This window comes from Anolis carolinensis, chromosome 2 (assembly GCF_035594765.1).
Source record: "Anolis carolinensis isolate JA03-04 chromosome 2, rAnoCar3.1.pri, whole genome shotgun sequence".
In the NCBI taxonomy this organism is placed as follows: domain Eukaryota; kingdom Metazoa; phylum Chordata; class Lepidosauria; order Squamata; family Dactyloidae; genus Anolis; species Anolis carolinensis.
Window position 1 is genome coordinate 218,785,368 of NC_085842.1, and position 12,998 is coordinate 218,798,365.

At 37.4% G+C, this 12,998-nt stretch overlaps 1 protein-coding gene across 1 annotated transcript in view; it reads left to right on the forward strand.

Annotated features, from left to right (window-relative positions):
- man1a2 (mannosidase alpha class 1A member 2) overlaps positions 1–6,436 on the forward strand; it is a 38,729-nt gene extending 32,293 nt beyond the window's left edge. The window contains exons 11-13 of the mRNA XM_008115271.3: positions 1,254–1,426; positions 2,043–2,158; positions 3,952–6,436. Of these exons, the coding sequence (XP_008113478.2) occupies positions 1,254–1,426; positions 2,043–2,158; positions 3,952–4,084 (422 nt within the window). The 3' untranslated portion in view covers positions 4,085–6,436. The remainder of the gene's footprint in view (positions 1–1,253; positions 1,427–2,042; positions 2,159–3,951) is intronic.
- The last annotated feature ends 6,562 nt before the right edge of the window (positions 6,437–12,998 follow it).

Genomic DNA, 12,998 nt, shown 5'->3' on the forward strand with positions numbered 1-12,998 from the left:
AACATCAAACTATGTGTGTGTGATGGGAATGATGGTGGTGGTGGTGGCGGGGGGGGGGGGGGGGACGGGACGGGACGGGGGATGGTTGTGATTTCAAACCAATCCTGTCTTGAAATGTGAACATGGAGCAAAAGCACATTATTGCCAGGAAGTATACCACCTCATTGATGGCTGATCCATATGCATTAAACAGAATACAAGTTTTTCTGTCTGTGCAGGTACTGGAATGTGGATTTCATGAAGCTCAGGAAACTGCAGTTTACTATCAGACTACATTCATAAATCTTAAAGAATAAAAAAAAAACTTCAAAGACGTAGCCTGATATGGAAACAATGGCATCATCAGCTGAGGCTTTTGGATCCTTAGAAGTCTCAGCAGATGATGTCCTGCATCAGGTTTAGGGACATAGCCAGGCCCTTCTTTTATGCCTCCTTGTAGTAAGTGGCCATGGAGGAGGTGCTCTTGCAACCAAGAGATGAATTTGTCAGGGAATTTGTAATGATCCAAGAAGTGATTTTTTAAAAACAACTGGACTTACATTTGTACATCATTAACATAATGGAAGCCATACATTTTCTCCTTTAATACAAAGAAAAGAAGTAGTAAAATGCTACTTGTGCTGAGAATGCGTTGGAATGAGTACTACCTTGTTTGCATAGATATACATGTACTCTCTGCAACTTCACCCCATTTTAATCTTTCTATGTAATTTGCCTCCTTTACTACTTCAGAGTATTATATAATCTGTTTTTGCCACATATGGCACCCTGTTTCCTTGACATTTACACATGTAAAGTAGAAGTGTTCATGTGAAGCAAAGTATGGAAAGCACTGAGTGATATATGGCAGTGATATCCAGAAAGCACACTTGTTTTGAGTGAAGGAGCTGTAGAGTTTCACATAAAAATTCATTATGAAGCCGAAACATACTAAGGCTGGAAAATGCGACGTAGGAGGAAGTGAAAAATTTCTGGGGCAGCAAGTGTTCTCGCATTATTCGGTATTCTCTGTACAAGGACTTTATCACATGTTAAAAACTTCTATTGTATAACTGTGTGTACCTTCGTATTTTTTCAGTCCCTTTTAGATTTTTCTACAGCAACAAAGCAAGAACTGTCACAAGTTCTGGTCTCAGCAGAATAATTGTAAAAAATTAAAACAAACATAAATCTGTCTGTTTGATACAGAAAATCCATAAAATAGAAATATCTACATCTGATATTACAGAAAACAAAATTTCCCTTTTTTTCAGCATTAAAGCTGGGTCCCGAAGCTTTCAAATTTGATGGTGGTGTAGAAGCAGTAGCAGTGCGACAGAATGAAAAATATTACATTTTAAGACCAGAGGTGATTGAGACCTATTGGTATATGTGGCGATTCACACACGATCCAAAATACAGGCAATGGGGCTGGGAAGCAGCACAGGTAATTCATTGCTTTTCTGTGTGAATGTTGAAACCTTTCCTCACCACTATTATTATTTGTAAGAAAGGTGTGATGAACATTGAATAATTGCCTGCTTTGTGATAAAACTTAGAGGGTATAATGCTTAATTATAATTTCAGATCTTATCAGCTGGCTTCCTTACATGAGAATATTAAATTATTAAATTTTTCTTTTCTAAAAACATGTTTTACAAATAATATCTTGAGCTATACAATGAACATTGAAATAGAGAAGTATGAAGAAAGGCATTCCAAGTGTATATAGGTTCTGTATGTGAGACAGGGCAGTACAAGCTATTTTATTTCCTTTTGATTCAGTTACACTTCTTGTACATGGAGGGCACAGAGCATCTTTTTGTTTAGAGAGGCTCTGTATGAAGTAGACGATTTTCCAGGGTCGACTACTATGAAAAGAAAGGATCATTTGAATATACTGTTGCCAATGTTTTATTTTTTTCATAAATGCCAGTGTTGAATCTTGTTTTTTTCTGCTGCTGTCTTCTGTTTGTGATTTTGTAATAATGATATAACAATTATACTTAATGTGAAAATAAATCATTGGTAGAGCATTCATCATTTTTTCTGCTCTTCCGTAGGCCATTGACAAGTATTGTCGAGTGAGCGGTGGATTTTCAGGGGTCAAAGATGTCTACTCCTCTGCACCTACATTTGATGATGTACAGCAAAGTTTTTTTCTTGCTGAGACTTTAAAGTAAGCAAATTCTTCTTCCTCCTATTTGAGCAAGACTGAACCAGTGAGGAAAATACAGTGATACCTAGTGTTTATAGAAGGGGTGGCCAACTGTAGAAGGCTAGAAGGGGGTGGGTTAGCTCCCAAGGAGATTTCATGAGACCGCATGTCTCTACCACAGCTGTTCTCACAAAAATATTTAAAAGTTTTTTTGATTCCAAATGATTTCTAGAGAACAATAGGAGCACTTTCACCATGTTTTGACTGTTCACCTCCTGTTTTAAAAAGACCGTTCCTGGGCTTAATTTTGCCAAGGGAGACGAAATGTTGCAAAAGCATCCCATGCACCCTAGAAAAATATTGCTTTGGAAATTTTACCAAAAATTTATTTTGAGGAATCCAGAGGGCCTCCAAGCATGTTGGAACTATGCATCTGTGGGCATTTTCCAATCATACAAAACACCCTAGAAGTTACAAAAATGGCTGCTGGGGTTGGATGTGGTCCATGGCTTTCATGTTGCCCATTCCTAGAATATAGGATGAAGTCTTCTTTAATTACCATTATTCTCATATTTTAACTTTTTAAATGTTGTAAACAATGCCAGAATTGATTTCAGTGAAATGTTTTAAACAAATATTTGATACTGATGAGGAGGATAAATTACAGTGAAATGTCCACCAGTCCATATGAGGGTAAGTCCAAACAGACAGATAAAAAGGCAACACCTCAGAAGCCAAATTTTGTTACAAAATACTATTTTTACTATTATGTATTTAATACCTTCTGATAGGGTGACTGTTAATCCTGTTGGAATAGAGTAGACCCATTTAATCAGTTATTGAATTGGATGGTAGAATCTCTGGAAGCAGAATAGGTGGATATGGAAAGCTAACTGTATTCAACAAGGGCTGTATTTCAAATCCCAAATTATGAAAAGTAAATTAGTTGAACTAGAACTTAAAGGACTAATTTTTATTAAAATATGAATTAAAGAGAATTTAAGGGATTTGTGAGGAATCTTGTTAATCTTTTGCAGCCAAAAAAACAAACAAAGAATTTGATGACATCTTAAAAACATAACACATTTTATTGACCATGAGCATTTATGAACTCTTGTCTCAAAAATTTCATCTGATGAAGTGAACTGAGGTCCACACAAGCTTTATCCACAAAATATGTGCTGCAAGAATATTTAAAGCATTTCCTTGGATAATATGTAAGCAGTGTTTTAGAGCAATTGTTATGTGCCTTCAAGTTGTTTCCAACTTATGGGGACCCTAAGGTAACACTGTCTTGGGGTTTTCTTGAGAAGATTTGTTCACTGAGTGTTTGCTTTTGACTTTCTCTTAGGCTGAGACAGTATGACTTGCCTGAGGTTACCCAGTGTATTTCCATGGCTGAGCAGAGATTCAGACCTTGGTCTCCAGAGCCATAGTCCAACACTGAAACCAATACACCATGCTGTCTGTTTGGAGCAAACACTTTAAAAAATGTTGTCCGGTGGATATCTCTGCAGGACTGTTTCAAAGTAGAAGCATTATCTTTATAAAGAGAATGCCTTTAAACAGAAATTTTATTATGTCTATTATTATCATATATCTAAAATCATTATTTTCCTCTTAAGAAATGTTAATAAATGTATGCTAACATACTTGATAAATTGATCAGCCAAAACTTTCTGTAGTCAGTTGATAAGAGTTATTTTAAAGCCTTTTTGCCCACAGTTAATCTGAGGTGACCTTGTCTAACTCAGGCACAGTGACAAATATTTCTGCCGCACATTCTAAACTTGTCTGTCTGTCTGATTTTGCAGGTATTTGTATCTGCTGTTCTCCAGTGATGATCTCCTACCTTTGGATCACTGGGTTTTTAACACAGAAGCTCACCCTCTGCCTGTTTTACATCTAGCCAACACAACACTTTCAGGAAACCATGTGTATCGATAGAGACTATTCCAGGAGGAGGACAAAACATTTCGTTTTAGCTGTGTTTTGTTTACATGAACCACTTAAAGGCTTGAGAGAAGACTGGCGACTATTTAATTAATCAAGGCCTTTGAATCAAGAAAGGATCAAAACTGCACTCTTAAGCATGTAGATACATTTAAAAATTCCATTTTATACGTGACCAAAACAAACTAGTGCAGTGTGTGTCAGACAAAAGACCTTGTATATTTGCAACCAAGATGATGGAGCATGATGTTTAAGGATTCAATCAAAGACCAAGGGAACATGCGTCCCATCTAGTGACCGGAATCAGCTGCAGCTGCTACAACTGGTCTTTGTAGTGAGTTGCCTCCTGCCCAGATTATGTGGATTCCTGATACTCTGTCATTTGCTCTTTCTTTCGGTGATGGCACAAGCAAAACATTTACAAGCCACAGAGGCGTGCCCAGATTTGAAGCTCCTTACTCTTGTTTTGAATTTTCTACTTTTCATCAGTGTGTGCAGACTGGCAGCCATTCCCAGTGCCTCTTGAGACCCTTGCCTCTTTTTATGATTACTATTATTACTATTGATGATGATGATGATGATGATGATGAGTCATTTGTTCTTGTTCATCAGTAAATGAGATATGGAATCATCAACTTCTCACAATCTGTCATTTTAGGATTTTAAGATTGTCCATCCTTGTCAGCTAAGTTGCAAAAAGTCATGAAGCGTGGAGTTCTTTTATCCTTTTTTTGGCACAGTATTCAAAAACAGAACAAATATTCCATAAGATATATCCAATAAGATATTCTTTACAATCTAAACCACTCTGAGTAAAAAGACTTTTACCTGGGTATACATGGTGCTTGTTTTTCTTTTCTTAAAAACCTGTTTGAGGAGAAGTGAGTATTGTTCAACACATAATAGAAAATCTACCAAATTTATCTCTTACCTAATGGGAAACGTTACATCTATTGGCCTCAATAGTAGTGCAAAACAGATGAATAGGAGTTTGAAAGCGAACTTACTTTGCAATACATTCTTTTCCTTGCTAAATACTACTAATAACAATTTAGGTAAGAAACTGAAATCTCATTTCCTGGTGAATAGAAAAAACAGCTTTCTTTTTGGTTGGTATGCGTTGCTTATAAATACATTGCTAAAATGCAATCACTGGTTAGAAACGGCCTCTATTGACCAAATTTCTCTTCATTAAGATTTTTTAATGCCTCAAGTACATATGATTGACACGTTGGAATACTATTAAACAAATATATTGTAATTAAAATACAAGTTAATATGTTTTACGTATTACCACCCCTATGGTAGAGATCACTGCATCTAGTTTGTGCTGCCATACTGTGCACAGTTGGACCTCTGGGACAGGACCATGCTATGCTCTAATTTGAAATTCAGTATTTCCTGCACGATCTAGCCCACATTGTTACAGAAAGAATGCCTTAAAACATGCTGTGAGTTTTAATGGAATATTTATAGTAAAATGTGTAAAATTCCAGGCTTCGGGAAGTTGAGTTTTCCTCACTTTCTTCACACATCGCCCATTATCTACTTTGTATTTTACTGTCCCTTCAAATTGATTTTTCACATTTCTGTACCCTAAATTTTCAATCATTTTTTTCTTCCTATTTTTCAATAGAACCAAATTCTGAATTTTGCATGAAAAAGGAAGTGGCATGTCCAGACGCAAACGTGTACAGATTTATCAATGGAGTCCAGCTTTAAAAATTAGAATATTCTTAGAATTCTAGAGTCATTGTGTCTAGTACAAAATTGAAAGTTGGAAATCTTTCTCCAGGCCCTCCTAATATTACTTTTATTTATTCTGATTTGAATAGAGTTCTCACTGAAATCAGTTGAAAAAGTATTTATTTTGCTGAAAGGGGAGCTACAGTGTTTCTGAACCAAAAGATAATGGATTGGGATTTAGAATTAAACTGGAAAAGATCTCTTTCATCTGGTAAATGGAAATACGTACTTTATTGAACATATAGTCTTGGATTTTTCTACTTTAAAAGCACCACATGCCTGTTAGATTTTGTTTCCCCAAAAATATTATTGTGCAGACTAATAATTCATTACTATTCATGAACAGAAATATATATCACAACATTATAGTATGAGAGTTACCTGGTCTTGTTTGCAGACTGTTTATCATGTGCACTTTACCAGTTTTGAGTTTCCTTCTTTTTCCTGCTCCCCTTTTCTGTTTGTGCCAGGATGCATGGTTTAAAACGGGTGGGCAGAAGGCAAATCAGGATCTACTAAGAACTATGTGGGTTTTTTGTGTCAGATCCAAAAGGGTTTCGAGTTCCTTTTTGCTTAACAAAATAAAGAAGTGATTCTGTCTCTCTTTATTAGACTTCATTAGTTGAAATGAAGAAAATGTGAAAGAAAATAAGTACATTACTTAGCACATCTTTTATTTCATGGGTTGACAGGCTTGTGGGATCTTTTTATAGAACACTAACAAACTGACACAAAATAGTTAAAGATAGCATAGATAATGTGGAATGTGGGTCAGAGCTCATGGTGTAGGCTAGCAATTTCTTTTCAAAACCAGGTGTGAGCTCATTTATACAGGCGGTCCCCAAGTTATGAGCAAGATAGGTTCTGTAGGTTTGTTCCTAAGTTAAATCTGCATGTAAGATACTTTTTTAAAGTGTAACTCCAGCCAAAAATGTATATTTAGCTTGGAAGGGTTAACACCCCTGTGATGTTTGTTTTACTCAGAAGATTTCATAGCACTTTCAGTCCCTGTGATAATTGGATTTTGAAAAATGTGGCTTGTTGTGAAAACAAGGATTGGTGCTAAAGCTTCAGTTGAGACTCCTTTTCCCCGTGATCACTCTTCCAGGAGTGAATTTCCCTTCCTAGGGAAACAGGCAGAGGGTGAGCTTCCTGTTGTCTCACCCCTGTTCTTAAATGTTTGTAACTTGAGGACTGCCTGTATATGAAAGTCCACTCATCTCGCTGTTAATTAAATTAATAATTGTGTAAAAGGGAATCTTTGGAGATAGCAGTTACTCCATGTGCTTAGGAGGATGGAGGGAAAATAAAAAAAGAGAAATTGCACTTACCTATTTGTTAAACTGCAAAGAACAATCTTTGTGTTAATAAAAAAAAGAGTAGAGTACAAGTCAAACCCAACAAGCAGGAACACAGCATCTTTATACATACAGTAGAGTCTCACTTATCCAAGACTCGCTTATCCAAGGTTCTGGATTATCCAACACATTTTTATAGTCAATGTTTTCAATATATCATGATATTTTGGTGCTAAATTCATAAATACAGTAATTACTACATAGCATTACTGCATATTGATCTACTTTTTCTGTCAAATTTGTTGTATAACTTGATGTTTTGGTGCTTAATTTGTAAAATCATAACCTAATTTGATGTTTAATAGGCTTTTCCTTAATCCCTCCTTATTATTCAACATATTTGCTTATCCGACATTCTGCCGGCCCGTTTATGTTGGATAAGTGAGACTCTACTGTACTTAGATTTTTCCTCTTAAGGCCCTTTACAAATCTGTGGAAGTTATTGCTGTTCCCTCAATGTGATAGGAACAAAGAAAAAGGGAACAGCAGGCTTGCAATTTCCTTACTTTTACTCGCCTTACTCCAGGACAGTGTCCATAGTGTGGACTGGGACTAGAAGAGCAGGGCAAGTGAATCACAGCCACCATAAAGAAGAAGAGGACGATCTACCTTTTGCCCAATTCCACCTCCTCAATGCTGACAGCTGAAACTATCTGCTTCACTTCATTCACAAGGTGCATTTTCCCACCTTCATTTGCAGCTGTCAGTGACACTGAATAAAATATTCAGAATAAAAAAATGTACATGTTATTTATAATAACCGTATGTTAGTGGGAAGAGAATATAGGACAAAGGGATGCTATTTTGAGCAGCATTTCCAACAAACAATATCATGGCTGTACTTAAACTATTCCTCCCACTCCCACCCTAAAGCTGAAACTTGGAAGGGGAAGATTTGAATAAAATCTATAGTATGCTTTCTAGGATATTATTAAACCTGTTGCTGTAATTAATAAATAGAAGCTGAGAATTCAAAATATGATAAGATCTCAGTTAACTAGCACCCATGCAGATTGGTAGATGCCAGATAAATGTAGTGCATAGTTGATTGAGAGCTACTATCAAAAATAAATTTAACGATATTAATATTGAAGTGCAGTAATACTAGATAGCACGATTTTTGTTCCTGGGTTATAAATGTCATTTCCTAATTGGTTCTATCATTAAAACATGGGAAAAGTTGATTAAACTGCAAAAACTTAGTTTTTGTGGGACATCCTCCAGCACATTTTGCTATAATTTTTCAATAAATATCTCATACCATCTCAACCAACTCAGCATAGTTTGTGGCAGCCACAAAAATGAAGCTTTTGAACAACTACTTTCAAAGTAAGTACCACACCATTAAACAGGAAATAACAATTTCAAACCAGGAACAGAAAATGCTTCAAATGTTATGTAGTGTAATTGAAAGCAAATTAAGACAAATAAAGATAACTTTAGGTAACAAAATTTTAAGAACTTTATGCAATTTTAATTTTCTTAAACTGTCAGTTGCTTGAGTTTCAGTTAACTGAAAGTGTAGTGTAGTTGCTGCAACAATTAATGGTCACTCAAGTTAAATGTGACTTGCATGGCTATTTACTTGGAACCAGCAGCTGAATGAAATTGCCATGATTGATTTTCTAGCATCATTAAAACTAATTGTCTAATAATGACTTAAGTATTTTTGTTCCGTTTTAAAGAAATAGTTTAAAATTAGATTTTTCCATTCTTTTCGTAATTGCTAGTAATTTGAATGTGAGTCTCATTCTACTTCTATGAGCTTTTTTTGCCTCTAGCAGACTCGGAGGAAGCGCTGTAATCTCTCTATAAATTCCTTCATCCTCTTGGAACATTATCTTCATCCCCACTCACAAAGTACCATATTTCATTGATTCTATGATTATAAGACACTAATTTCAGTACCACCAAAGGAATATATATATACTGTATATATATGTCTCTCCAGCAGGTCTAAGACCATCCTATTTTTAGGGATGTTTATATGGGAGTGAGGGAGTGGGTCTTAGAATCAAGGAAATACAGTACTGGCCCAAGTTCTACAAAAGTGATCAGGGTTAAAATTTTAATTATGTTGCCCATATCTATTAAATTTGCTTTTTCATTAGCACAGTTAAAATTTTAGTTAAGTGCTTCTTGCATTCACTCATGGTTTTAAATCACTGCTACAAAAAATCTGGTTTTTAGATCCTAAGCCATTTTAGGGCAATTTTTAAAAGATTTTTACTAATTAAATATAATACCAATTCTCTCTTGTTTATTGTGATGGGGTTTTGTTGTCCACCATACACTTCACTAACTTCACTAATAGTAGTAGTTTTATAAGAGTTTCAGTAAGGGTGTGAGGTTTACCGGCAAGAACCAGGTCATGACTAACCAAGTTCAATGCTCTCAGTGCTTTCTTGTTATTTGTCTTTGCATGAGATTCAAATTTTGTCTGAACTGCATGGAGTTCATTGCTTTTTCTTTTGAAATAGTCTGCAGTTTTATTTGTAAAGTCAGGATAAGTTTTGAAATGTAGTCGAAACTTATCAGGGAACATAGAAGTATTGGGCAAAATTTTGTTTCATATCACACACTGGATATCCATCAGCAAACAGTGAATCATAGAATCATAGAATAGTAGAGTTGGAAGAGACCTCATGGGCCATCTAGTCCAACCCCTGCCAAGAAGCAGGAAATCGCATTCAAAGCACCCCCGACAGATGGCCATCCAGCCTCTGTTTAAAAGCCTCCAAAGAAGGAGCCTCCACCACAGTCTGGGGGAGAGAGTTCCACTGCCGAACAGCCCTCACAGTGAGGAAGTTCTTCCTGATGTTCAGGTGGAATCTCCTTTCCTGTAGTTTGAAGCCATTGTTCCGTGTCCTAGTCTGCAGGGCAGCAGAAAACAAGCTTGCTCCCTCCTCCCTATGGCTTCCCCTCACATATTTGTACATGGCTATCATGTCTCCTCTCAGCCTTCTCTTCTGCAGGCTAAACATGCCCAGTTCTTTAAGCCTCTCCTCATAGGGCTTGTTCTCCAGACCTTTGATCATTTTAGTTGCCCTCCTCTGGACGCTCTCCAGCTTGTCAACATCTCCCTTCAACTGTGGTGCCCAAAATTGGACACAGTATTCCAGGTGTGGTCTGACCAAGGCAGAATAGAGGGGGAGCATGACTTCCCTGGATCTAGACGCTATTCCCCTATTGATGCAGGCCAAAATCCCGTTGGCTTTCTTAGCAGCCGCATCACATTGCTGGCTCATGTTTAACTTGTTGTCCACAAGGACTCCAAGATCTTTTTCACATGTACTGCTGTCTAGCCAGGTGTCCCCCATTCTGTATCTTTGATTTCCATTTTTTCTGCCGAAGTGAAGTATCTTGCATTTGTCCCTGTTGAACTTCATTTTGTTAGTTTCGGCCCATCTCTCTAGTCTGTCAAGATCGTTTTGAATTCTGCTCCTTTCTTCTGGAGTGTTGGCTATCCCTCCCAGTTTGGTGTCATGTCCAAATATGAATAGCAGTACTTCTGTTTTTTACTTCCTTTTAGTACCTTTTCACTAGGCATTGTAGACTGAAGCAGGAATATGTGCAGTATTTTCCGAGTTCAAGCGCAAGGAATTTGCATTATCTTCTTCGAGAGTAAGCTCACAACTGTTGTTATCTCCCTTTGAGCAGTGGTTGATGGCAGATGACTCAGATCTTAGGGAGCCCATCTTAAGCCATAGTCCTATTTCAATGAAAGTTTAGCGCTAACAATTGGGGGAGGGGGAGGAGGGAAGTAGCATGGCACTGCCACCGTTCGCACTTATGCCAGTCCGGGAGCAGGAAGAGGAGCCCCTCACAATCACTCATGGAGTCCCAAGGACTCCGCGGAGCACCCTTTGGCAAGCCCTGGTCTAGACTGAGGGCAGTAATGGTGTCATCTATCCTTCTCTGGTTAGACCTCACCTAAAATTCAACAAAGATAGTGACAAACTGGAATGTGTTGAGAGAAAGTCTGGATGTGGCTTGGGGAGGTGGGTAAATTTTTTTTAGTCAATGCTGTAGACGTGATTCCTGGAGAATGAATGTTCTGAAATCCTGGTAGTCTGCGGTCATACTAGTGCAGTGGTATCAAACTCATTTTCATGGAGGGCCACATCAGCCTTAGGATTGCCTTCAAATGGCCATTAAATCAATAGTAAGTAAATCCATGGATGTCGAGGACCAGCTATAATGTTTTTTTTTACATAGTGACCAGTACTCTAGTATTTAATCAATTAGGTTGAATAACAACAACAACAACAACAACTTTATTTTTGTATCCCACCTCCATCTTCCCGAGGAGACTTGGGGTGGTTTACATGGGGACAAGCCTGAACAAAATAGTTAAAATATAACATTAAAATTAATAAAACATCATAAAACAGTGTAAAACAACCAAGATATAACAACCATCTAACAAACCACCAATAGCCTGAGTAGTAAACAGATTCTGAGCTTGGGCGGACAGGCTGGTGCAACTCAGTTGCAGTTGAATGACACCTCTCATCACTTCTGATTATCCACCAATCTGTTGGGAATTGCAACCCAAAAGCACTTGTGACTCTAAGGTTGGGGAAGGGTTAAAGGACATTTTAAAGTCAGACATATCTATAAGTCTTGTATCTAAATTCAAACCCCACCATTCTAACCAAGCAGAACAAACTGCAGCCTTCCAGATGTCGCAACTCTCATCAGCTCTAGCCATGATGTCTAATGAGTAATGCAGGAGTTATAGTCCATCAGCTAAAGAGACATAAAATGGCATGGTGGGTCAGATTTAGCCTGTGGGCCTTGACTTTGACACATGTGATCAAAAATACATTTTGTAAGCACTTCAGGAGGAGGGAAGACTTGTCATCTACACAGCAGTAAAATCCAGTTTGAAGCCAGCACAAGGTTGGGGGTGTCCAGAAAATACCTCCCTCCCCATGTGAGTTCTGAAGCGAATCCACATAGGAAACTGTGATTAAAAAATTCACCAGAAATGCTTGATTCAAGTCAGAATGCTGAATCCCTCCTGTGACTAACCATGCCACTGGAAGTAACCCAAATGCAAATTATAGAGGCAAATGTACACAGGGATTAAACTGGATCAGCCAGAATGCAAAAGCATTTGCCATAACTCAGCCAGAAGGTGAGGAATACCTCCCCCCCCTAAACAAAACATTCCTGTGGGATTCTGCTTGTAGTGATTTACTTAGAACCACTGTGCTTGGTAAGTGTGAGCTAAACCAGATAGGCCAGAACAGAGAAACAAACTCACCAGGTTGAAGACAAGCCACAGAGGTTTATTGCGATTTGGCCAAAAAGGATGCAAGTACAAGCAGTTTGCTTCAAAAGGTACAAGCATAAATATACAGAAAAATGCAAAACATTTAATACAGTTCTGACAGCCATTCAGACTTCCCACTCCCTCATTTTGCTTAAAGATTGTGTTGACACATCTTCAGCCATCGCTTGCATTGCTTTACCCTTTGGTCTTATTTTGTAAAGATGAAAAGACATCTGTTTCTTCTCCATATAAGAATAAACTTATTTTAGTATTATTCTGTCTCTCTAGAAAGTTGTTTGGGAATGAAATATTCTCTGTGTGTGTGTGAGAGAGAGAGACTGAGAGAATTGAAATCTAAATTGGACAGTCAACAGATGTGGAAGTCAGTGATTTTAAGGCATTTCTCCAGTGTGGTTGCTTAATATTATAACTTTGTTTTTCAACAGGAACTTGGAATTTCCCTCAGTTCTCTTCTCAGAAGTCATCTGACCTCTCTGGGGGATTTAAAAAAAGAAAAAAAAGA